Source organism: Mustelus asterias, unplaced genomic scaffold, assembly GCF_964213995.1.
Source record: "Mustelus asterias unplaced genomic scaffold, sMusAst1.hap1.1 HAP1_SCAFFOLD_155, whole genome shotgun sequence".
NCBI lineage: Eukaryota > Metazoa > Chordata > Chondrichthyes > Carcharhiniformes > Triakidae > Mustelus > Mustelus asterias.
In genome coordinates, this window is record NW_027590175.1 from 702,017 (window position 1) to 727,555 (window position 25,539).

A 25,539-nucleotide genomic window follows, 5' to 3' on the forward strand; every position below is an offset into this window, starting at 1 on the left:
TGCTTAATTATCAGACAAGCGGGTTTCTTTTGCAGCTAATCTTCAGAGGACTGCCTGAGGCTTACAGTTATTTTGAGGATAGTCAGGAGACATTGTGTAATGTTCTAATTATCAGTGCTTAATTATCAGACAAGCGGGTTTCTTTTGCAGCTAATCTTCAGAGGACTGCCTGAGGCTTACGGGTATTTTGAGGATAGTCAGGAGACATTGTGTAATGCGAGGAGTTCGTTCTTATCTCCAAACCCAAATCGCACAGTGATAGCCATCCACACTGTAAATAGAATCACTTTGTTCATCCCCACATTTAGTTTCAGAAATCGATAACAATTCCCACTGATAAATTATGCTTTATTATTGTCATGTGATGGAGACCTGGAATTACCCTCTGAAACTGTAATTTAATCATTTTCAATTTCGTCTTCTGCTGAGAGCCGTGGAAATAAAATAACTATATTTACAACGGAATTAGTCTATTTTATGAAGAGATGATGAACTGCAATATCATCATTTCACACAATGAATCCATTCAGCCCAACAAATATCCCGATGCAGATAAAATGTCAATTTTAATATCAAACTATTGTAAATCTCGGAGTCCATTCTGTTGGGGGTGTGGAAGGTGGGACCTGGATCCAGTCGCCGCCTGCAGCAGGGAATCAACAGGCGGCGCCTGGAATGCCGCCCCCTGCTGCCGGGTATTTAAATGCCGCTCACTGGGACCGGAATCCAACAGTCCGGGAGCTGGTTTGTTCACTGAGTTCCTGACATAACCATTTCCTCCATATGACCAGAAGGATGAGGTCGGCGATTTCTCTCAGTTTGTTGCTGGCTTTCTTATCCAGTGAGTAGTTTTTATTGTCCAAGACTCTCACTGTTAGCCACTGTTAACCAATCTCTGAAATGTTCCAGATTCAGCAATCATTTCGCCAGGATTAATCTTTGGGGATTTTGATATATTTTTACAGGAGTCCAGTCGCAGGTTGTGTTGACTCAGCCAGAGGTAGCGACCGGGCGTCCCGGAGGCTCCCTGAGACTGACCTGTAAAACCAGTGGGTTCAATCTTGACAGCGACTGGATGAACTGGATCCGAAAGATTCCCGGACAGGGGTTGGACTGGCTCCTTGACTACACAAGTTCATCGAGCAACAATTACTCCCCAGGGATTCAGTATCGATTTACAGCGTCCAAAGACCTTTCAAGTAATACCTTCGCTTTGGACATGACTGGTCTGACGAACGAAGACACCGCCATCTATTACTGTACATATCCCAGCGATAGGGACCAGGGCTGCCCCCGGACAAGAACAGTTCGAGAAGGAATTTAACAACTTCCAACACAACCTGAAATTCAGTACCTCTTGTACATGTAATATTAACTGCAATGATCTGAACCAGACAACTAGCTGATTCTTACCAAACTAACACAGCGAAAATGTAACGGTAAAACGTAACAGACAAACATAGAAAACGGGGTTGGACTGTGGCTGTGGTTATATTTACTATTGACACTTTCAACACTTCCAGACCTGCAAATAATGCTTATTTTAATATTTCTGACTTTGTGATCGATAAACTGCTGCCTAACTGATAAATGAGATCAGAAATAACGTTCTATTTGAAGTGAATAGTGAGCGGCAGGACTGAACAGAGAGTGAGTGCAGTTTTTGTGCGGGTGTGTGTCACTGTGATATGTTGGGTCGAACTGGCAGGCACAGCTGTTACCGTCAATACAAAAACCCCTCTCAGCACTTACTGATTGAGGCTGGATCAGTGTCACTTCTATAATCCAACTATAATTTCAGTATAGTACTCTCGATGATCAGCATTGCCCGAATGGCAAGAATTAAAATGCAAACTCGATGATAATTGTTCGATTATCAGTTGTTGTTTTCAATAACATGTTCATGTGTTACTCTGTGAAATATAAATCATTAGGGTCATTTATGAAGAGCGAAAGGCATCCACAAATACAAATATAATTTTTTGAAGCTTCATTGATTTACTTGCCTTGTGCTTTGTGAATATTTAAAATAATGGTCTATTGTGTTTAGAGCATGTTAATGTATGGTGCAGCCCAGAGAATGTAACACAGTGACACTTCCCATCCTGGGGACAAGGGACCACGGTGACGGTGACTGCAGGTAAGAACCGTGCACTTATTGAGCAACTGCTTCACTTGAGCCTTTGTTTTATTTTATTTCCTATTTTAGTAATTCATTAACTAATTGAAATGTGGGTTTGGTGGATTTTTTATTGAGATATTTTGCAATGGTCCATGTGATTTTGCTGAAAGGGTTGAAAAGTTCTGCTGCTTCTTGACAATAGGTGCTGCTAAGTTATTTAATCTCTGGTTGCTGTGATTTGGTGTTTATCTGTTGAGGGCATTGTGTGGCTGGGTTACTGTAAATACCGAACTTCTGTTAAACAGTTATGCGTTTCTGCAATGTTTAAGCTCGGTGACATCAAATAGCTGCGAGTTGTACCATCTACTGCACAAGTGTTTGAAATGTAACCCAATATTAACAAAATATGTTAAAATTGCTGTATTAATTTAGTGATCATGTTCCGTCTGCTCACAAATCTCGTGTTGTTGTGGCATATTTCTGTCCATTTAATTATTAATTGGGTTTGTCATTAACAGATTGGCTGGATTTTATATTGAGATTCTCTGTCAATTTTACATTTGGTTCTGTTGAAAGTATTTGTGGAATTGAGCTGCTTCTGCATGAAATGGGGTTCAGTCCCTCAGTGATGTGTTTTTTTGTGGTGAGGTGGTTGTGTGTCTGGGTGACTTTGAATAAGTAAAATGTGTGAAATTATTTGGTGTTTCTGTATTGCTTCTGCATTGTTTACACTCGGTGACACTGAGCAGTTACACTCTTTGTGATTGAATACAAACATTCAACACGTTTGAAACTGCTTGACGCATGATTGCAGGCAGAACTCAGGCAAGATTTATTGCAGTTTTAAAAAAAAATCTCAAATGATAATTCCAGATTAAACTAAGGCACGGTTTACGCCGTTCGTTCAGAACATAGTTTGTCACTGAATTCACAATTTGTGATACCTGCAATGTTTAATTTCGGTGGCATCTGATGGCTGCAGCTTTTCCCATCGAAATGTTTAAATATGTTTGATGTCTCTTTGAAATATGATCCAATATGAATAAAATGTGATAAAGTTTCAATATTAATTTGTTGGACATATTCCACCTCTTCACAATATTATTGTTATCATTCCAGATTGCTGTTTAGTTTAATAATTTGGTGACGAGCTCTTCTGCTGGATTCCGTATTGAGATCTTCGTGCGATGTTACATTTATTTCTGTTGAATGGATAATTGAGCTGCTTCTCCATAAAACGGGGTTCATTCCCTCGGTGATGTGTTTTAGTATTTTTCTGCTGAGGAGATTGTGTATCTGGGTGACTTAAAATGTTTATAATTTGTGGAATGGTTTGGAGTTTCGGTATTGCTTCTGCATTGTTTAAACTGGTTGACACTGCGTGGTGCCACGTCTTCTGGTTCAATGCATTTGAAAATACTTTAGCACGATTGTCGGGGAAAAAACAGGCAGGTTTCGGAAAAAAATGAAATAAAGATACACTTTTATAAATGTAAATGATGATTGCAGATTAAAATACAGCATGGCTGAAAAAAAATCATTCAGAATATAATTCATTGCTACAATCAATACTTAATTAACAAGTTTGAAGTTTGTAGAGTGAAATTAATATAATTGAAACAATTGCTTCGCGGTAATGTACTCCTTATTCACCAAAAATATTTGATGTTGATATCATTAATCCCCTTTCACAACTATGCTGTGCATTGCACACAATTAACATAAACGAGAAAGGTTCTAGGCTGAAAACATTTTGTGATTATTTCTGAAACTATTTCAATGAGTACAGGCTGATTCTACATCAACGTTTAGTTCAACAAGATATTTTGAAATAATCGTTTTGCGCTAATTAAGTTTACCGTCACTTAAATAGGAGTTTTACATTGCAGTTTGGTAATGTATGTATCCTGTTATTGCATTTCTTTTCGGTTGCAGGCGCAGCCAAATTATTGCTTTAAAGTAATATGTAGATAGATAATTAATCACTACTCTAATCTTAAACAGTTTTCTGAGAGCTGAAGTTCGCTAGCATGAAGTAATTGTTCATTTGGTTGTTTTTGAATTGTGGTAAGGTGTCGACAGGTGCTAGCCAGACAACGGCAAGTAAATGCTTGAAATTCACACTGATTAGTTTAATTACGGAAGTTTTATATTAGTTCTGCTCCTAGCAATAACATTCTGTCTTCCAATACTGCTGCAGACAGAATAAAATGATAGGAAGAACAAATGTCAGCACAGACGAATTTACTCAATCTGAAACTTCTGTTTAATTATTATTAAATATTAAACTGAAGAACAAAATCTCGACTTATTTTTCATCATGTCTCAGTCTTGCAGAGGATTTGAATAAATTGTCCTCATTGTGTTTTGTACTGTTTTATGTGTAACTTTTTCAATTAAACAATATGATCAACAATTTAATTACAGCAATGATCTGAATGATTAAATCAAGGAAGCAATTTTATTGATCACAAACAGCCATGCTTTACAGTATACTTGGGCCTTGAAGTATGCATTTTTAATCAATTTGTGGGTAAATAGAAGGCTTTTCGTAAAAGACAAAAATCAAATAATAAAATGTGAATAGATGAAGGTAAAATTATTAAAGATGTCTGAACGTTTCCATCCAGTAATTTGATGTTAATTGTTTAACACTGTTTAAGATTTCGTTGAAACCCAATTACTTAACAACGTTCTATGCAGAAGGGAGTTTTGAATTATTGAGAACTGTTTTTTATTATATAAAACAAATCAGCTGACAGGAGAAAGAACTGGCAATTAATAATAAGTTATATATAATATTCGTGCTAATTAATTCAACAAAAATGACCTCCAACAATCAAATTTAACGGTTTTAGAGAATATTTAATTGTATGGAAAATGAATTCAGAAAACAATACATTACTCAGCTGTAATCTGCTCTATAAGGTGTTTTGCTTCGATTATTTTGTTGATTACAGTTAATTAAGAAATTAGATCGAATCAGGTAATGATTTTCAATTTAAATATTTCCTGGTTTGTTTAATTCTTACTGTAACACCATATCTGTTAGGGAAATTAAACTACACTGAATCTGTTAAATTCGATGTGCTCATTTTCAGCGAAATTGCATTTTTCTGCCCAGTTTTCGAGATTTAAAAGAGACAGGGGAAAATTATTAAAAGCTGACCCACCGGCCCTGGGAATATTGGATTTTACAGTGTAATTCGATTTTACAGTCGCTTGCGAGGCCAAAATTTGATATCTTTCGCAAGGGTCAAATTTTGACTTGAAGTATCCTTGAATGACTGCAGTCCATGTGGTGCCAATGTATCTGCTGTGCTGTTGCAGAGGAAGTCCCAGGACTTTGACCCAGCGACAGTGAAGCAACAGCGATATTGTTTCAAATATAGACTTGCAAAGGATATAGATCGGGTGGTAGTCCACCCCCCCCCACCCCCCCCCCCCCCAACCAACCTCTCTCTCTCTCTCTCCCTCACACACATACGCACACACAGACATGCACACACCCGAACACACACACACACACCCTCTCACACATGCACACCCTCTCTTACACAGAGGCTCACTGTCCCATACACGTACACGCTCAGGCTCTCATACATAATCTCTCTTTCTTATCCACACTCACACACATTTATACATGTCTCTCACACATTCGCCCTCACATACACCCAACACACAATCTCTCTCTATACACACACAGTCATACGCACGCACACTATCTCACACACGTTTTTTCACATTTTTTCTCTCATTTTTTCTCTCTCATTTTATCACAAACACGCACTCGACGGACATTTCATGCCCTCAGGCCTGTCCATGGCCTGCTGCAATATTCCAGTGAAGCTCAACACAAACCGGAGGAACAACACCTCATCTTTCGCTTCGGCGCTTTACTGGCTTCCGGCCTCAACATCGAATTCAATGTCAGATGATTAGCTCTACCCCACTTGGAACCCCTTGTTTCTTTTTTTTAATGTTCTTTACCTTTGTTTTTCCCCATCTTTCTTTTCTCTCGTTTATTTTCCTTTTTAACATTTTTCTACTTTCATTTCCGATCTTTTATTTTTCATTGTATTCGTCTTTCTTTATTTTTCTTCCCACTCTACTCTTACCCCCATTTTACTTTTTTCCTTCTTTCCTTACCCCCCCCCCCCTACCCTTTATTCTTTCATTCATCCCTTTTCCTCTTCTTTTCTACTTTTTTCCCACGCTTCTCCCTTTGTCACCCCTCCCCCAACTTCAGGGCCATCTGTTACATCTCTAGTTTACCCTCTGATTTTGACTTCTCTGCCGTTTGGCCATTCACACATTCTATTCTCTCCATGGACTTCCATCAGCACTTCTTAGCACCTTTCCCTTCGTTCTTGCCTATGACTCATCTTTTATTCCCTCACCCTACAGCATAAATATCTTTCAGTATCTATGCTCTTTAGTTTTGACAAACGGTCGTCCAGACTCGAAACATCAGCTCTTTTCTCTCCTTACCGATGCTGCCAAACGTACTGAGCTTGTCCAGCATTTTCCCTTTTTATCAGAGGTTCATGTTCTCTCAAACGTGGCCCTCACGCACACACCAACTATGTTTCATTTGCACGTTCTTTCTCTCTCACTTTTCCCTTCACACACTCTCATACGCACTCAAGTATAAAATAACGCTGCAAACACACACATTTTCTCTTTCTCTCTCTCTCTCTCTGAGACACACACACTCACGCACACTGTCTCTCACACACAGAGACACTGCCTCACACATGGAAAATCTCAGGCTCTCACATGCAAATGTCTCTCACACACTCCCTCTCAGACGAACGACACACAATCTCGGCCACACACACGTCTCTCACTCTCCTTTCTCACGCAAACACACACCACACACGATCTTTCTTTCATTCTCTCTCTCTCACACACAAACACACGCACGCAAACACACCTACACACACACAAACACACACCCACACTGTCTAACACATATTATCCCCAACACCAGCACTCCACAAGCTATGTCCTCAGCCCCTTACTAAACTTCTTATAGTAAGAAGGTTAAATTCCAACAGGTTTATTTGGAATCACGACCTTTCGGAGCTCTGCTCCTTCGTCACGGGAGTCCACTTTGAGCCGACGGCTTGCGGTGCCGATGATAGCAATGATGTGTAGATGCCAGCGTTGGACTGGGGTGGGTACAGTAAGAAGTCGCACAACACCAGGTTAAAGTCCAACAGGTTCATTTGGAATCATGAGCTTTCATAGCGCTGCTCCATTATCTGATCCACCCTCACTGACACACATTGACTCACTTATCCTCACTGACCCAAACTCACCCACACTCACTCATTCACCCTCATTCACCCACCCACACTCACGCTCAAACAATCACCCTTACTCGCACACCCTCAGTCACTTACACTCTCTCAAACATCCACACTCACCCCGACTCACTCACATGCTCTTATGCACCCTCTTTCGCTCACACACTCTCATTCATCCACCTTCATTCACTCATCCCCACTCACCCAGCCTCATTCACCCACACTCACCTTCACCCACCCTCACCCTGACACACCCATCGGCATTCATCCTCACTCAACCTCACTCACTCACCATCTCTCAGTCACCCACGCTCACTCTTCCTCAATCACTCGCCGTCACTGAAACTCAATCACCTTCACTCACACATCCTGATTCACTCACAATCGCTCACCCTCACTCAGTCACTCATTACAATTCACTAAGACTCACTAATTCACTCTCACTCACTTTCACCACCTCACTCAGTCACCCTGGTTCACTCACCCAACCTCAGTTACTCTCAGTGACACTCACACACTGTCCAACATCATTCACTCATTCTCACTCACTCACTTTCACACTACCTCACTCACACAGCGTCACTCAGTCGCCCTCACTCACCCTCACTCACTCACGTTCACTCACACTCACTCATATGCACTCATCTTCATCCATCCCCATGCACTCACTCACTCATTGAAACTTAGTTGCGTCACTCACCCTCATTCACTCACCTTCACTCACACTCACTCATGTGCACTCATCTTCATCATCCCCATGCACTTATTCAGTCACTGAAACTTCTTTGTGTCACTCACTCTCACTCACTCACCATCATTCAATCAGCCTCACTCACTCACCCTCATCCCTCACCCAGCATCACTCACTCACACTCTCCCACTCACAGTCGCGAAATCGGCGGCGGTGGGTGGGGAGGGAGGTGGGGAGGTGGTGGGGGGGGGGGGTGGTCTATTCAACAACAGAGAACTGAAGTGAGATCTGCAGACGAGTGATGTCCAAATGCAGGAGAATGCCAAGAGAGAGATGAAGGGAAGCTCAAGAGCCAGGGAAACTGCACAGAGGCGGGGAAACCACAGGATGCAAGTGGAAATGGCCGACAGCCAGGGAAATTCAGAGACCAGGTTAAAGGATGGACAGCCGGTGGAACGGGCACAAAGATGAAAGGAAGTACAGAGAGTCGGAGAAAATTACAGAATGCCTTGGAAAAGAGTACAGAACCGGAGGAAAATGCAGGGAGTCGGGGGGAAAGGGCTGAGAACCATGGGAAAGGGCATACAGCCGGGTGATTGGGAAAAGAGCTGGCGGGAAAGAGCAGAGAGCCAGGGGGAATGGCAGGATGCCGGTGAAAAAAGCAAGGAGTCGGGGGAAAGGGCAAAGAGGCGGGGAAAAGGGCAGAGAGCCGGGGGACAATGGTAGAGAGAGAGTGGAGATACAGGAAGGAACGTAGCATACAGAAAGTCCAGAAAGAGCAGAGAAAGGGCACAGAGCCTGGGGAAAGTGTAGGGAGAGGGAGTCATGGCAGAGACGCGGGGAAAAGCGAAGTGGGGGGGCGGGGGTCAAATGTGCAGAGAGCATAGTGAGACGGGTCAAAGCGCAGGGAGCCGGGGAAAAATGTGGAAAGCCGAGGGATCGGGGAAAGATCCGGGAAAGAGTAGACAGCTAACTTTCCGTAGGCGAGGGGAAAGGTTGGAATATGGAGTTAACAGCACAATCAGTTCAGCCATGATGTTACTGAATGGAGGAGAAAGCTCAAGGGGCGGAATGTCCTTCTCATGCTTTGAATGTATGGTCCTAAGATTAGAGAAAATTGTTTAATTATTTTGTTTATTCATTCTTGGGATATGGGCTCGCTGGATGGCCAGCCTTTATTGCCCATCCCTGGTTGCCCTCGAGAAGGTGGTGGTGAGCTGCCTTCTTGAATCGCTGCAGTTCATGTTCTGTGGAATGCCGTTAGGGAGGGAATTCCAGGATTTTGACCCAGCGACTGCGAAGGAACGGCGATATATTTCCAAGTCGGGATGGTGAACGGCTTGGAGGGGAACTTGCAGGTGGAGGTGTTCCCATTTATCTGCCGCCGTTGTCCTTTTAGATGCAAGAGTTCTTGAGTGTGGAAGCTGCTGTCTAAGAATCTTTGGTCAATTGCTGCAGTGCATCTTGCAGATAGCATACACTGCTGCTACTGAGCGTCGGTGGTGGAGAGATTGGATCTTTGTAGATCCGTGGCAATCAAGCGGGCTGCTTTGTCCGGGATGGTGTCAAGCTTCCTGAGTGTTGTTGGAGCTGCACCCATCCAGCCAAGTGGGGAGTATTCCATTGCACTTTTGACAAGTACCTTTTAGTTGATTGATAGGCTTTGGGGAGTCAGGAGTTGAGTTACTCGCCGCGGTATTCCTAGCCTCTGAACTGTTCTCGTAGCCACTGTGTTTATGTGGTGTGCCCAGTTGAGTTTCTGGTCAATGGTAACCCCAAAAGTGTCGACATTGATTCAGTGATGTTAACACCATCAAAAGTCAAGGGACTGTGTTTAGAGTTTCCCTTATTTGTGATTGTCATTGCCTGGCATTTGTGTGGCGCGAATGTTACTTGCCACCTGTCAGACTCAAGCCTGGATATTGTCCAGATCTTGTTGCATTTGAACATGGACTGCTTCACCATCTGATGAGTGGCGAATCATTGGTGAATATCCCCACTTCTGACCTTACGACGGAGGGAAGGTCATTGCTGAAGCAGCTGAAGACTGTTCGGCTTAGGATACTACCCGAAGGCAGAGATGTTCTTGAGCTGAGATGACTGACCCTCCATAACCACAGCCACCTTCCTATGGACTATCACTTGCTGATTTTGCCGTTCGTCATGCAAGTCGTCTTTGTAGTTCAAGTAGTAATTGCAATTGCTTGAATTAGTATTGACAGTTAGGGCATATGATGATTACATAAATATTCATCCTGATGGCATTTTTAAAGCAAAGTCACGAATCATTGTTTTTGGGGCTTTGGGTGTTGTAGGAGGGGGCGTTTGGTGGCAGAGGGATGGAAAGAGGAGGAGAGGGGCATTAGTGGGCTTGAACACTGGCAATTTGGCCGCATGGTGGCACAGTGTTTAGCACTGCTGCCTCTCAGCGCCAGGGACCCAGGCTCGATTTCAACCCCAGTCACTGTCTGTGTGGAGTTTGTACATCCTCTCCGTGCCTGCGTGGGTTTCCTTCGGGTGCTCCGGTTTCCTCCCACACTCCAAAGATGTGCGGGTTACATTGACTGGCCAGGCTAAATTGACCCTAGTGTCAGGGGGATTAGCAGGGTAATATTCGATATGAAATGTGTTTACAGAGAATATTCCACGAGCTGGCAGGGTTCGCAAGAGCAGTAGCAGGGTTTGGGAATAGGGCCTGGGTGGGATTGTCATTGGTACAGACTAAATGGGCCAAATGGCCTCCTTCTGTACTGTAGGGATTCTCTAATTTCCAAAACTGCAACGACATAAATGTAGAGACAACTTCCTCCTCACCAACTGTTGATGATTGAGAAACAAATGGTCGCAGAGTTGATGGACTGAATCCGCTGTCTCTTCTCTTTTGATCCAATGCCATGTATGTCATTCAGATAACGTCAAAATGTTTTTTTTCTCCAATGTGACAGAGACGGAGAAAGAGATGTGAGTTTCTACAGAGGGAAGGAACAGGTGATGGTTTCTAACTAATAGCACAAATAAAATCTCAAATGTGATGTAGGTTTTGTTCGGAAATATTAGCATAACCTCACAGTTCTGGTCAAATCCTGAAATGTCTGCTGGCTTAGTAATCGCAAATAACAGAGTCTAACTTGTTATATCGGCCATTCTTTCCCAGCGACACCGTCTCCGCTCGTTCTCCACAACCTGGTCTCCTCCTGTCAGCAACACAACACCGACGGCACCGTCACCTACGGCTGCTTGGCGATGGACTACTTCCCAGAAATCACCAGGCTGACCTGGAAGAAAGATGGACAGCCGATCACCACTGGAGTTAAGACTTACCCATCAATGAGAAACACAAAGGGAACCTACACCCTAAGCAGCCAATTAACCATCACCGAGTCAGAGGGAGCATGCAGCAACATCAACTGTGAGGTTCGACACAGCGGTTCAGATAAGAGCATTGAAATGCAATGTAAGTGTTGTAGAAATTGTACATAACAAAATTCCTTTGATTAACCTGTATGTGACATTTGTTATAACTAATTTATAGAGATCTGCATATTCTTGACCCCTGGAATATCCAGGTTTGTGTCCATTGACTGCAAATGAATTGATAATACAGAATGCATTTGATTGATCAACATCTTCTGCTGAAAATGATTAACATGTGTTTCTGAAGGTCCTCGAGATGACATCGCACCAACCGTTATCCTCACCGTGAGTTCCAGTGAAGAAATCACAAGAAGCAAATTTGCAACCGTTATCTGTTCAATTATCGATTTCTTTCCAAAGTCAATGACGGTGAAGTGGCTGAAGAATGGACAACCCATGGATTCAGGAATTGTCACCTCTCCCGCCTGGAATGCGAATGGGAACTTCTCGGCGAGCAGTGGGCTGACAGTCTCCGCTGGAGAATGGTTCAGCAAAGCAGTCTATACCTGCCAGGTCACTCATCAAGGCCTCCTCCAAAGTCGAAACATCACTGGATCTCTGGGTAAGAGGCACAGACCAATAAAGAAATTGGTTACTCTGCGCTCTGCTTTTAATCAAAACCAAAAATGATTGAAGTTAGGACATAGCAGGCAACAAATTCTTAGTTATTTCTATGTAGTTTGTGTTTCATTCTAATGTAAGAGCTCCATTTGGATTGCTCACTATTCAGGATTTTATCAGAATTGCAAACAATGATTCCCCCAACTTTGATACTTTGATGTCATATAGTGAGAGAGGTGGAATTGATACCAGCTTTATCCTTTGATTTCATTTATTAGTGTGACATGCATTAATATGCACAGAAATTCCTGAGGCAGCTGATAATATTTGGACTGATGTCGTTGTCTGGTAACACCTTTAGGGTAATGTGTTGAAAAGTGCATTCACCCTATTTATAAACCAACGTTCAGGACTGCATTCCTGAGATCAGGAATGATATATTTGTATTGGGAAAGTTGCAATGTCGATTCATTAGAATGGGAGTGGAGCAGAAATATTTTAACAATGAGAATAGTTTTCCCAGACCAAGCTGGTTTTTCATTGACTATAGAAGATTAAGGGCGATGGTTGGAGTTTGATATCTCGAAGTTGATTTATTCCATTTAGAGTGTGAGGGCTGAATAATGTTGTCTTGATTCTGAAGATGGAACTTGTGTTGATTTTCATTTTTCCTTTGCAGATTCTTACCAGAATGCTGATTCCACCTTGACAATACTGCCACCACCAATTGAACAGGTCTTACTGGAGGCTACTGTAACCTTAACCTGTGTCATATCTCATGCTCCTTATGGACTCAACGTGTCCTGGAGCCAAGACAAGAAGGCTTTGAAATCAGAAATTGCTGAAAAGCCTGGAGAGGATCCTTACAGCGTCGTCAGCAACTTAAACATCTCAACACAAGCCTGGCTGAGTGGGACTGTGTTTGACTGCATTGCGAACCATGAGGATCTGCCGACACCTTTAAGAAAATCCGTCCACAAGGAAGAAGGTGAGTGGAGGGATTGGAGCGATTAATGAGCCATTGTGTCTATTTACATGATATGTGTAAAGTCAATATGTATTATTCCATGTTCTTTTGGCCTCCCCTGATTGGTAATTCCATTAACTAAACACTCTGGTCGTGCGGACTTTTTTAAATGGGGAAATTGATAAGTTGATGAATGAACAATGAATTGAAGGTGGTGAGATTGGCTTAGATTGAGTAAGAGCATGGGCAGTAAGTTATAGTCATTCGACCCTTTGAGTATGCTCTGGCATTCAGTGAGATCATGACACATCCGATAGGGTAACGTTGCACCACTTTCCCGCCCCAACTCCATATTTGTTGATTCCCTTATTGATTACAAATTTGTCTACGAACATACTTAATGACCCAGCGTCTAGAGACCACTGTAGTAAATAATTTAACAGATTCACTACCCTCTGAGAGGAAATTCCTCCTTATCCCTGTCCTAAATGGCCCAGTCCCTTACTCAGATATTATACCTTGTAGTCCGAGACTCTTCCACAAAAGGGGAGAAAAGAAATTTCTCAGCATCTACCCTGTCCCGACACCTGAGCATGATATATAGCTCAATAAGGTTGCCTCACATTCATCTAATCTCCAGTGAGTTACATGGCAGACCTCCTCAACCATTCCTCGAAGGAACATGCATCAAATCGCATTTGTCCGGATAAAATTCCATCTGACATTTCCCCTCCCAAATTGTCAGTCTACCTATATCCTGCTGTATTATTTGACAATCCTCATCACTATCCGCAGTTCCAGCAATCTTAGTATCATCCGCACATTTTCTAATGATGCCAGCTGCATGTTATTGAAGTAATGTATATAAGATATATATATATTTATATATATTACAAACAACAGAGGTTTCAGCATTGATCCGTGGGGAACACCACCAGTTATGGACCGCCATTCAGAAAAAAGAAACATCCTTCCACCGCTACGGTCTTCTATGGCCAAGCTAGTTCTGACTTCATCCAGCGAGTTCACCCTTGATGCCATGTTATTGAACCTTTTGCACCAGCCTGCCATGCGGGATCTTTTTAAATGCTTTACTAAATTCCATGTAGACAACATTCACGGCCTTTCCCTCGTCAATCATTTCTGTCATTTCCTTATTTATTGGGATCAAAACTCTTCACCATTTGAAGATTGTGCCAGGTTGCATCGTTTATCCTTTTTTCCCTATTGTTATATTCCATTCCTTTTAAAATGATGCCCAACATTCCATTTGTATTTCTCATTACCTGCTGAACTTGCACGCTAGTTTTTGTGATATATGCACGATGATCCCCAAATCGCATGTTGCTGCAGCTTTATGCTGTTTTTGTCCATTTAAATAATATTCAACCCCTTTACTCTTCCCAACAATGTGCATAAATTCACATTGTCCTGCATTATATTCCACCTGCCAAGTTTTTGTTCACTTGCTTAACCTGCTCATATTCCTCTGCAGATTTTTTGCAAAATTCTCATCACTTGCCTTCCCACCTATTTTGTTCGATCCGCAAACCTAACTATTGTACATTCAACTATCTTGTTTACCTCATTTCCATATATCATCAATAATGCTGATCCCAGCAGCGGTTCTAGTGGCACTCTACTAGTTACAGTTTGCCATCTTGTAAATGCTCCCCGGATCCAAATTTTCTGGCTTCTTTTAGTTAGCCCATTCTCTGTCCATGATGATATAATACCGCCAACACTATGGCCTCTTTTCTTATTAAGTAGCCTTTTGTGCATTTCCCTATTGAATGCTTTTTGGAAATCCAAGTGCATTGCATTTATTGGTTTCCCCTGTACCTCTGGGGGTAAGATAGGAAGGGCCTGGTGCAGAATTGAAATCCAGAACAGTAGGGAGCAAAGAAAAGCATATCAATCTCTGCTCCGAACTGGGAAACCGGGCAGATCACAAAGATGAACATTTAAACCCATACATCCAAAACATTCCCCTCGCCTCTGGTCTACCGTTTAATTGTATCTGGAACTCTCCACTTTATTGACATTTATTATATATTTTCAGCAGATCCAAATCCGCGGGAACCGTCCGTTTCTGTCCTCATGCCCTCCGCAGAAGAAGTCTCCGCTCAAAAAATAGTCTCCCTCTCCTGCTTAGTGAGAGGTTTCTCCCCCCGAGAGATCTTCGTCAAGTGGACCTTCAAAGACAAGCCGGTGAACCCCGGGAACTACAGTAACACGAAGGTGATGGCGGAGAACGGCAATAGCTCCTTCTTCATGTACAGTCTGTTATCCATTGCAGCGTTGGAGTGGGCCAGCGGCGCTTCTTACTCCTGTGTGGTGGGACATGAAGCCATCCCCTTGAAGATCATCAACAGAACGGTTGATAAATCCAGCGGTAAACCCAGTTTTGTGAACATTTCTCTTGCACTGATGGACACCGTTAATTCCTGTCATTGAGAATCACTCGGTTACATTCAGAACTTCAATAAAAGTAATAAAAGCTTTTTTCTCCAACGATGAATGAAATACCCGATCGCTTAGTTGATTGTTTTCCTGTTTTACTTACGTTAGATATCTTTGGTTTGGGTCTCATATTTACAGGTCTCGCTCCCAATTCTTGGTAACCAGCGATCCCCGTTCAGATACACACTATCGAAACTGAGGTGGAGGTCCATTAACTCACGCACCGAACCCCACTTGCCTCAATTAAAAGACGAGGAATGCGATTATAGAGAATCATAGAATCTTGTCGTGCAGAAGGAGGCCGTTCGGCCCATCGAGTCTGCACAGACCACAATCCCACCCAGACCCAATCCCCTTCATCCCATGCATTTACCCTAGCTAGTCCCCCTGACACTAAGGGGCAATTTAGCATCGCCAATCCACCTAGCCTGCATATCTTTGGACTGTGGAAGGAAATCAGAGCACCTGGAGGAAACGCACGCAGACACGGGGAAACCTGCAGAACCCACACACACAGTGACCCAAACCGGTAATCGAACCCACGTCCCTGGCGCTGTGAAGCAGCAGTGTTAATCACTGTGCCACCGTGGAGCCACAAACGTAACCCACTGTGGCTCCAGTTCCTCTGCGGATAGATCCAAAAGGGTAATTACCGGCGAAACAGAGCAAACTATGAGCTCACTATTTCCCTCTCCTCAGACAGTGCATTCGGAAGGGCATTTCCGATAAGAACTCAGTTGCCATCAGTAGAAATTGACTTTTATTTCCGGGATTTTAGAGTCCATTATTAAAGATGAGATCGCAGAGTATTTGGAAGTGCATGACAACGTAGGACTGAGTCAGCACGGCTTTGTCAAGGGGAAGTCATGTCTGTCAAATCTGCTGGAGTACTTTGAGGATGTAACAAGGACGTTAGATAAAGGAGAACAAGTATATGTGATTTGTTTAGATTTCCAGAAGGTCTTTGACATGGTGCTGCATAGGAGACTGTTAAAGAAGTTAATTGCCCATGGTGTTAAGGGTAAGATCCTGGCATGGATAGAGGATTGGTTGACTGGCAGAAGGCAGAGAGTTGGGGGTAAAGGGGTCTTTTTCAGGATGTCAACCGGTGACTAGTGGTGTGCCTCACGGGTCGGTGCTGGGACCACAACATTTCACAATATACATTAACGATTTGGAAGAAGGAACTGAAGGCACTGTTGCTCAGTTTGCAGATGATACGAAGATATATAGAGGGACAGGTAGTATTGAGGAAGCAGGGGGGCTGGAGAAGGACTCGGACAGGTTAGGAGAGTGGGAAAAGAAGTGGCAGATGGAATACAATGTGGAAAAGTGTGAGGTTATGTATTTTGAAAGGAGGAATGGAGGCATACACTACTTTCTAAATCGGAAAATGCTTAGGAAATCAGAAACACAAAGGGACTTGGGTGTCATTTTTCAACATTCTTGTGAGGTTGATGTGCAGCTTCAGTCGGCAATTAGGAAGGCAAATGCAATGTTAGCATTCATGTCGAGAGGGCCAGAATACAAGAACAGGGATGTATTTCTGAGGCTGCATAATGCTCTGGTCAGACATCATTTGGAGTATTTTGAGCCGTTTTGGGCCTCATATCTAAGGAAGGATGTGCTGACCTTGAAAAGGGTCCAGAGGAGGTACACAAAATTATCCCTGGAATGGAGAGCGTGTCGTATGAGGAACGGTTGAGGACTCTAGGTTAATACTTGTTGGAGCTCAGAAGAGTGAGGGGGGATCTTATTGAAACTTACAGGATACTGCGAGGCCTGGATAGAGTGTTTGTGTGAGGATGTTTCCACTCGTAGGAAAAACTAGAACCAGATGGCTAAACCTCAGGCTAAAGGGACGATCCTTTAAAACAGAGAACCATAGAACCATAGATGAGGACTAATTTATTCAGCCAGAGAGTGGTGAATCTATGGAACTCTTTGCCGCAGAAGGCTGTGGAGGCCAGGTCATTGAGTGTCTTTAAGACATAAATAGATAGTTTCTTGATTAATAAGGGGGCCAGGGGTTATGGGGAAAAGACAAGAGAATGGGGATGAGAAAACGATCAGCCATGATTGAATGGCTGAGCAGACTCGATGGGCCGAGTGGCCTAATTCTGCTCCTAGGTCTTATGGTCTTATGGACCTCTGGATTATTGGCCGCAGAGTTTAAACTTCCATTTTGTGAAACATTTCATAAAATATATATTTATCCAAAACTTAAAAATGTTTCAACACTCTTGCTCCTGTTAGTCATATGCTGGGATTGATTTCTCACAACCCAAATTTAAGCCAACGATTGAATTCTCTCCGGTTTTTACAGTTTTCTCCATGAGTATTCTGAGACGCATCAATGAATTATTGCATTCACTCATCTGATGTCACCTTGCCGCTCACATAAAAGACATTAGCCACAAACATTGGAAATATTATCCATAATTTTTATTGTCCGGGTCAGGCTTGATTAATGGTTACCCGTGAAACTTGGAACAGCAATAAGAAAACACACAAAACTGACACCATTACAAATATGCGCATCGGCTCGCACGTCCACACACATATACACATCGACACACATACACACACACAACACAACACACATAAACACAAAGGCACAAATACATACACAAATACACATGCTCGCACATATTCACACAAATACACAAATACTCATGCAAATACACACATTGACACAAACACGAGCATTCACACACCCAATCATATACGCACATGTATACAATTTCAGAGAGGCACACACAAATACACGAACACATACGTGCATACACACAAATAAAAAACACTTTTACACACCAAACGTACACGCAACACAAACATTAATGAACACACTTACAGAGAAACAAACATGCTCACACTAATAGTCATGCACAAACACATACACAGGCAAACACAAAAACACATGCCCACAAAAACACGCATGCACAAAAAAAACAGGCACAATACATAGGCACACCTACATTCACACGCACTCTGAATGCACACAACTACACACACACACATTCATGCACACATTCACACACACATACAGAAATGCACACATAGACATATACATGCGCAAACAAATATAAAACATACACACAAACACTCAAACAAGCACATGCGCATATTAATACACACACACACACCAGTACATGCATACATACACATACATGCACATACACACACACACAAAAGCATGCACACATATACATAGATACGAACAGACAAACACACATACAGGCACATACACAAGCGCACAAATAAATTCATATGTAAGGGCACACGTTCACAATGGCAGAAACATAGACATATAGACACGCAATGTCATACACATTAACACACATACATGGACACATACAATAGCACATTATCAGACAACACACGGGCACAGAAACACACAGATGAATAGACAGAAAAACATACACACGCACACATGCAGATGCAATCATTTACATCCTCAAACAGAACAGAACACTATCACACACATTAGTACGCATGGAGACTTAAACATCCATCAGCACAAAGTTATAAAGAACTATCAAAATTTAAATCCATACACGAACACATTAACAGATAGTCACACGGAAACAGACAAAGAGACACAAAGAAAACAAGACGAATATTAATAGCCTGATGGATAGGTAGAACACAAAAAAGAAGGATCAAGGCATTTGATTTGATTTGCTTGGTTTAATATTATTGTCACATGCTTGGGATACAGTGAAAAGTATTGTTTCTTGCGCCCTCTACAGAAAAAGCATACCTTTCATGGAGAAGGAAACGAGAGAGTGCAGAATGTAGTGTGTTACAGTTATAGCCAATGTGTAGCTGAAGATCAACTTAATGCGCGATACGTCCATTCAAAACTCTGATGGCAGCAGGGAAGAAGCTGTTCTTGGGTCGGTTGGTATGCGACCTCAGACTTCTCTATCTTTCCTCCGACGGAGAAAGGTGGAAGAGGGAATGTCCGGGGTGCGTAGGGTCGTTAATTATGCTGGCTGCTTTCCGAGACAGCGGGAAGTGTAGACATAGTGAATGGAAAGGAGGCTGGTTTTCATGATGGATTGGGCTACATTTACGGCCTTTTGTAGTTAACTGCGGTCTTGGGCAGAGCTGGAGCCATGCCAAGCTGTGATACAACCAGAAGGAATGCTTCCTATGGTGCATCTGTAAAATTTGGTGAGAGTCATTGCTGGCATGCCAAATTTCCTTAGTCTTCTGAGAAAGTAGAGGGGTTGGTGGGCTTTCTTAACTATAGTGTAGGCATGCGGGGACCAGAACAGGTTGCTGGTGATCTGTGCAGCTAAAGATATGAAGCTCTCGACCATTTCTACTTCCTCCCCTTTGATGTAGATAGGACATGTTCTCCAATATGCCTCCTGAAGCCGATGACAATATCCTTCGTTTTGTTGACATTGAGGGAGGGTTATTGGCGTCGCACTAGTTATCAAGATTCTCTATCTCATTCCTGTACTCTATCATTCCTCTATCTCGTCATTGTTTGAGATCCGACCCACTACGGTGGTGTCATCAGCAAACTTGAAAACGCATACACACGCAATAAGAGTGTCTTTAATAAATAAGCATAGACTTCACACAAACATAATGACAGACGAATAGCATATCCTACTGTCATTATAAGCATAGATTTCACATAATAATGCAGTCATACAAACATAATGACAGACGAATATACTATTCGTCTGTCATTCGGATATTCGTTCGACCAGAGGCCCAAACATCCTGCACCACCGGTACACACATATCAAACATACCTACTGCTCTTTCGCCCGCCCACACTTTGGCAATTCAGACCATAAGGCTGTGCTCCTGCTCCCGACTTACAAGCAAAAACTGAAGCGGGAAAATCCATCAAAGAAAGTCGTGCAATGTTGGTCTGAGGAATCGAATGATCTTCTACGGGGCTGCTTGAAGTCAGTGGACTGGTCAGTATTTAAAAACTCTGCGACCAGCCTGAACGAGTACGCCACGACCGTAACTGGCTTCATTAGTAAGTGTGTAGAAGACTGTGTGCCAAAGAAGCAAATCCGTGTGTTCCCCAACTGGAAACCATGGATGAACAGGCATATTCACTGCTTGCTGAAGTCCAGGTCTGAGGCGTCCAGGTCAGGCGACACTGACCTATACAAAAAAGCCAGATATGATCTAAGGAGATCCATCAAAGATGCCAAAAGACAATACCGGATCAAGCTAGAGTCCCAGGCTAGCCAAACCGACCCCGCCGACTATGGCAAGATCTGCAAGGCATAACAGGCAACAAGATGAAGGCATGTAAAATCGCTGGCACCAACGCAGCTCTTCCTGATGAGCTCAATGCATTCTACGCCCGCTTTCAGCAAGAGGTCAGCGAGAGCATGTCCTCCACCCTGGAAGCCCTGGATGAACCTATATCTGGGGTCACAATTGCAGATGTCAAGGCGGTTTCTTGAAGGTCAACCCATGGAAAGCAACTGGCCCGAATGGGGTACCCGGATGAGCACTCAGATCATGTGCAGATCAGCTGGCGGGGGTATTTACAGACATTTTCAACCTCTCTTTACAACAATCTGAGGTCCGTATCTGCTTCAAGAAGACGACCATCATCCCAGTTCCTAAGAAAAACCAAGCAGCGTGCCTTAATGACTATCACCGGTGGCTCTGACATCCATCATTATGAATTGGTCCGAAAGGTCAGTCATGGCACGAATCAATTCCAACCTCCCGGACTACCTGGATCCACTACAGTTTCCCTACCGCCACCAGAGGTCCACAGCAGATGCCATTTCCATGGCCCTGCACTCAACCCTGGAACATCTAGATAACAAGGACACCTATGTCAGACTCCTATTTATTGACTACAGCTGAGCCTTCAACACTATTATTCCCACGAAACACATCTCCAAATTCAGTGGCCTGGGCCTCAGCACCTCCCTCTGCGACTGGATCCTGAACTTCGTAACACACAGACCACAATCAGTAAGGATAGGCAACAACACCTCCTCCATGATCATCGTCAACACCGTTGCCCAACAAGGCTGTGTTCTCAGCCCCCGACTATACATCTTATACACCTATGACTGTGCAGCCAAAATTCCCTCCAATTCGATTTTCGAGGACACCATCGCAGTGGCTCGGATCTCAAACAATGATGAGATAGAGGAATGATAGAGAATCTGTTGAACTGGTGCGGCAACAATAATCTCTCCCTCAAAGTCAACAAAATGAAGGAAATTGTCATCGACTTCAGGAAGCGTAAAGGAGGCTATGCCCCTGTCTACATCAAAGGGGGCGAAGTAGAAAGTGTCAAGAGCCTCAAGTTTGAAGGTATCCAGATCACCAACAACCTGTCCTGGTCTCCCTATGCCGGCACTATAGTTAAGAAAGCCCACAACACCTCTACTGTCTCAGAAGACTAAGGAAATTTGGTATGTCAGCTACGGTTCTCACCAACTTTCACAGATGCATCATAGAAAGCATTCTTTCTGGTTGTATCACAGCTTGGTATGGTTCCTGCTCTGCGCAAGACCGCAAGAAACTACAAAAGGTCGTGAATGTTGCCCAATCCATCACAAAAACCAGCCTCCTTTCCATTCACTCTGTCTACTCTTCCCGCTGACTCAGAAAGCAGCCAGAGTAATTAAGGACCCCACGCACCCCGGACATTCTCTCTTCCACCTTCTTCCTTCGGGAAAACGATACAAAAGTCTGAGGTTACGTACCAACCAACGCAAGAATACCTTCTTCCCTGCTGCTGTCAGACTTTTGAATGGACCTACCTTGCATTAAATTGATCGTTGTCTACAACCTAGCTATGACTGTAACAGTACATTCTGCACTCTTTCGTTTCCTTCTCTATAAACGGTATGTTTTTCTCTGTATAGCGCGCAAGAAACATTACTTTTCACTGTATACATGTGACAATAATAAATTAAATCAAATTAAAATAAGTATGTATACAGAGACGCAGGCACACGAATGCACGAATCAAAAGCCACAGGCACATGAATATGCATATTAACACTCATACGCACATAGCAACTCATAAACAAAGTGGAATGCAGGCCATGAGATGCTCATGCACCCATACATAAATTCTAAATCTTAACCACAAATGGTAGGCAATGAATGAAAGTAAATTTGAAACATAACCTTTTCAATGCAAATATCCTCCGACAACTGTCCCTAAAATACAATCAATCCACAAACACACTGTAGCACTGTACGTAATGAGAAACTGTCTGGAAGCTAATGATGTACTGAACATTTCCAACATAAATAAAGAATATGAGAAATCACATCTTTAAACAGCAACATTCACTGTTTAAAGATCTGAAAACACTTGTTAAATAAATCATGATTGATCAGTGAACGTTCCTCGATATCAATCATAATATTCTTCAATAAGAGATCTGCAAAATTGTTCGAAAATGAACTGATACCGAAAATAAAATTGAGTGTTTTCTGGCACACATTGATGAATAAAAACGAAGAACAGTTGTGAAGGTAATGACAGAGTTATGTTACTTAGTGTCACTAGCTTAATAGTTGAGATACTTTGAAAAATAAATTGCAAAATAAATTAATCGCTTAAGAAAGAGAAGAGGGCATATAACATTACCAATAGGATTCTCTAGATCAATCAAGTAATCTAAATTTATTTCCTTGTCTCCGGCCCCTAGACTTCACAGACGACATCTGGATTGAAGCCAATGAGGATGATAACGGCAAAATCTGGACAACCGCTTCCACATTCATCGTCCTGTTCTTCCTGAGCATGTCCTACAGCGCTGCAGTCACTCTGGTGAAGGTGAGATGATTCAATGGACTCACACTTCAAACCGGCAGAAAAATCTCTCAATAATTCACTGATTAAAAACACTAACATTAATGTCCCAGCTCAAAAACATCGGCTTCATTATTGTGTCTCTCTTTTACAGATCAAGTGATGGAGTGAACTTTGGACGCTGTAGATTCCCCTCACCAGATTATTAAGTTATCTGCGTGGCACCAACACAGTATCTGCGCTCTTTGACTCGGAAAGCAAAATACTCTCAGGTTATCATTCTGAATCTGTTACTGAGACAGTCGTTCTCGATATTTCACTCTTGCAGTTTGAAATTGGCGATTTTTGCTCTACAATAATTTTAGCTGGTGGTTTCCCTTGAATTCCATGTGTACAAAAGCGACGTTTCTTATTCCTTATTCGCAATCTCTGATTCATAGTTTTTTCCTTTTTTTATGTTGAGCTCCTGTTTTCCCTTTCTGGTGTCTCTTACAGTTGTACATATACTTGGAAGCTCAGAGCCCATGGGTTCTGTTCTCAGTTTGAAGCTCAATCATTATATTCACTTTTGTGAAGTTTAAAATAAACTTTTCTGTAAAATGCTCTCTTGAATTATTAATATATTTTGAATGAAAAATGAACAAGGTAGGACCTTGCTTAAGTCCTGTATCCAAATCTCATCAGCACCGCTACATTTTCCCTATTACAAGGTTCTCCCCCTTTCCAAAATTGGTATTTACCCCAGTCCTGTCTGGGATGTGTTTGAACTCAAGGCCCTGGAGCGAAAGAGTCACTGCGCCACCCAGTGAATTCTCTGAGTAAAGACAGCTTCACCTCTGCGTTTTCACAATAAACTCCAGAGACAGAATAATTCAACAGCGTGTAGAAACTCGGCGATTTTACTCATAAACTGGTCTGTCATTGCCGACCGCCAGGTAATTCTAGATAATAAATAGTCTGCTTCATAAGAGGCCGAAAAAGCACAGTACATGGAGAGGAAAACTTCCTTTACACTATCCCACCAAACACTACAAGTTTCGCTGCAGGACAGATTATCAGAGTAAATCTCCCTCCCTACTGTCCAATTAAACATTACCAATGCAGATACGCCACAGACTAGATATAAAACAAGGAGAGGACAGTGTTGTAAATAACATGGAATAATACCGAGAGACCGAGGCGTCAATCGCACGAATCAAGTACAAATTTACAAATGATTGCCAGAGTTTGAGTTTGTAAGTTAAACTAGGGGAACAAACGCGGAAATTCCCAGATGCGAAGATTCAACTGAAATAAAAACTAAGCAAAAAACAAGGAAAATGTTCCGAGAGAATGGTGTTTATCCTGATACAGAGACTCCGGCTTAAATTTTTGTGGGTTTTCTTGAGTTTTCCAACAAACAAGTATGCATTTTTGCCTCTCTGAATGTTAGAAACGCACACGCTCCACTTTGTGGTGAACACACAGTGTTCAAGTTCTCCAATTTGTACCAATTTTGTACCTATCCTTCTGATTCATTTTTAGATTATGCACCAACCCCAGCAAATAATATTCCCTCTGACACCATCCACATGAACTCACTCAACATCACTCCAGGGAACCTCTCTCCCTGCTCCATTCCCTCTGATTACGTCCCCCTGAACTCACTGAACATAACGCCAGGGATCGATCAGTGACCTTCAAACCTTCCCGCCCTGAACTTTCTGTCCACGTCCATGTCTTCATATTCTTCACAGTAAGAAGTCTCACAACACCAGGTTAAAGTCCAACATGTTTATTTGGTAGCAAAAACCACTAGCTTTCTCGTGGTTCTTCCCTTCATCAGATAAGTGGGAGTTATATTCACAAACAGGGCATATAAAGACACAAACTCAATTTACAAAATAATGGTTGGAATGCGAGTCTTTACAGGTAATCAAGTCTTAAAGGTCAGACGATGTGAGGGGAGAGTGCGTTAAACACACGTTAAAGAGATGTGTATTGTCTCCAGACAGGACAGTTAGTGAGATTTTGCAAGACCATCCTCTGCAGATTTTTTGCAAAATTCTCATCACTTGCCTTCCCACCTATTTTGTTCGATCCGCAAACCTGACTATTATACATTCAACTATCTTGTTTACCTCATTTCCATATATCATCAATAATGCTGATCCCAGCAGCGGTTCTAGTGGCACTCCAGTAGTTACAGTTTGCCATCTTGTAAATGCTCCCCGGATCCAAATTTTC

General features: G+C 42.5%; 1 gene segment (V, D, J or C); it reads left to right on the forward strand.

Moving 5' to 3' along the window:
• Positions 1-739: 739 nt before the first annotated feature.
• Positions 740-23,346, forward strand: LOC144485153 (Ig heavy chain C region, membrane-bound form-like). The segment is given in 8 exon segments: positions 740-841; positions 966-1,274; positions 2,096-2,140; positions 11,280-11,585; positions 11,787-12,101; positions 12,780-13,088; positions 15,133-15,462; positions 23,210-23,346. Coding segments are annotated over 8 exon segments (1,809 nt in total).
• The last annotated feature ends 2,193 nt before the right edge of the window (positions 23,347-25,539 follow it).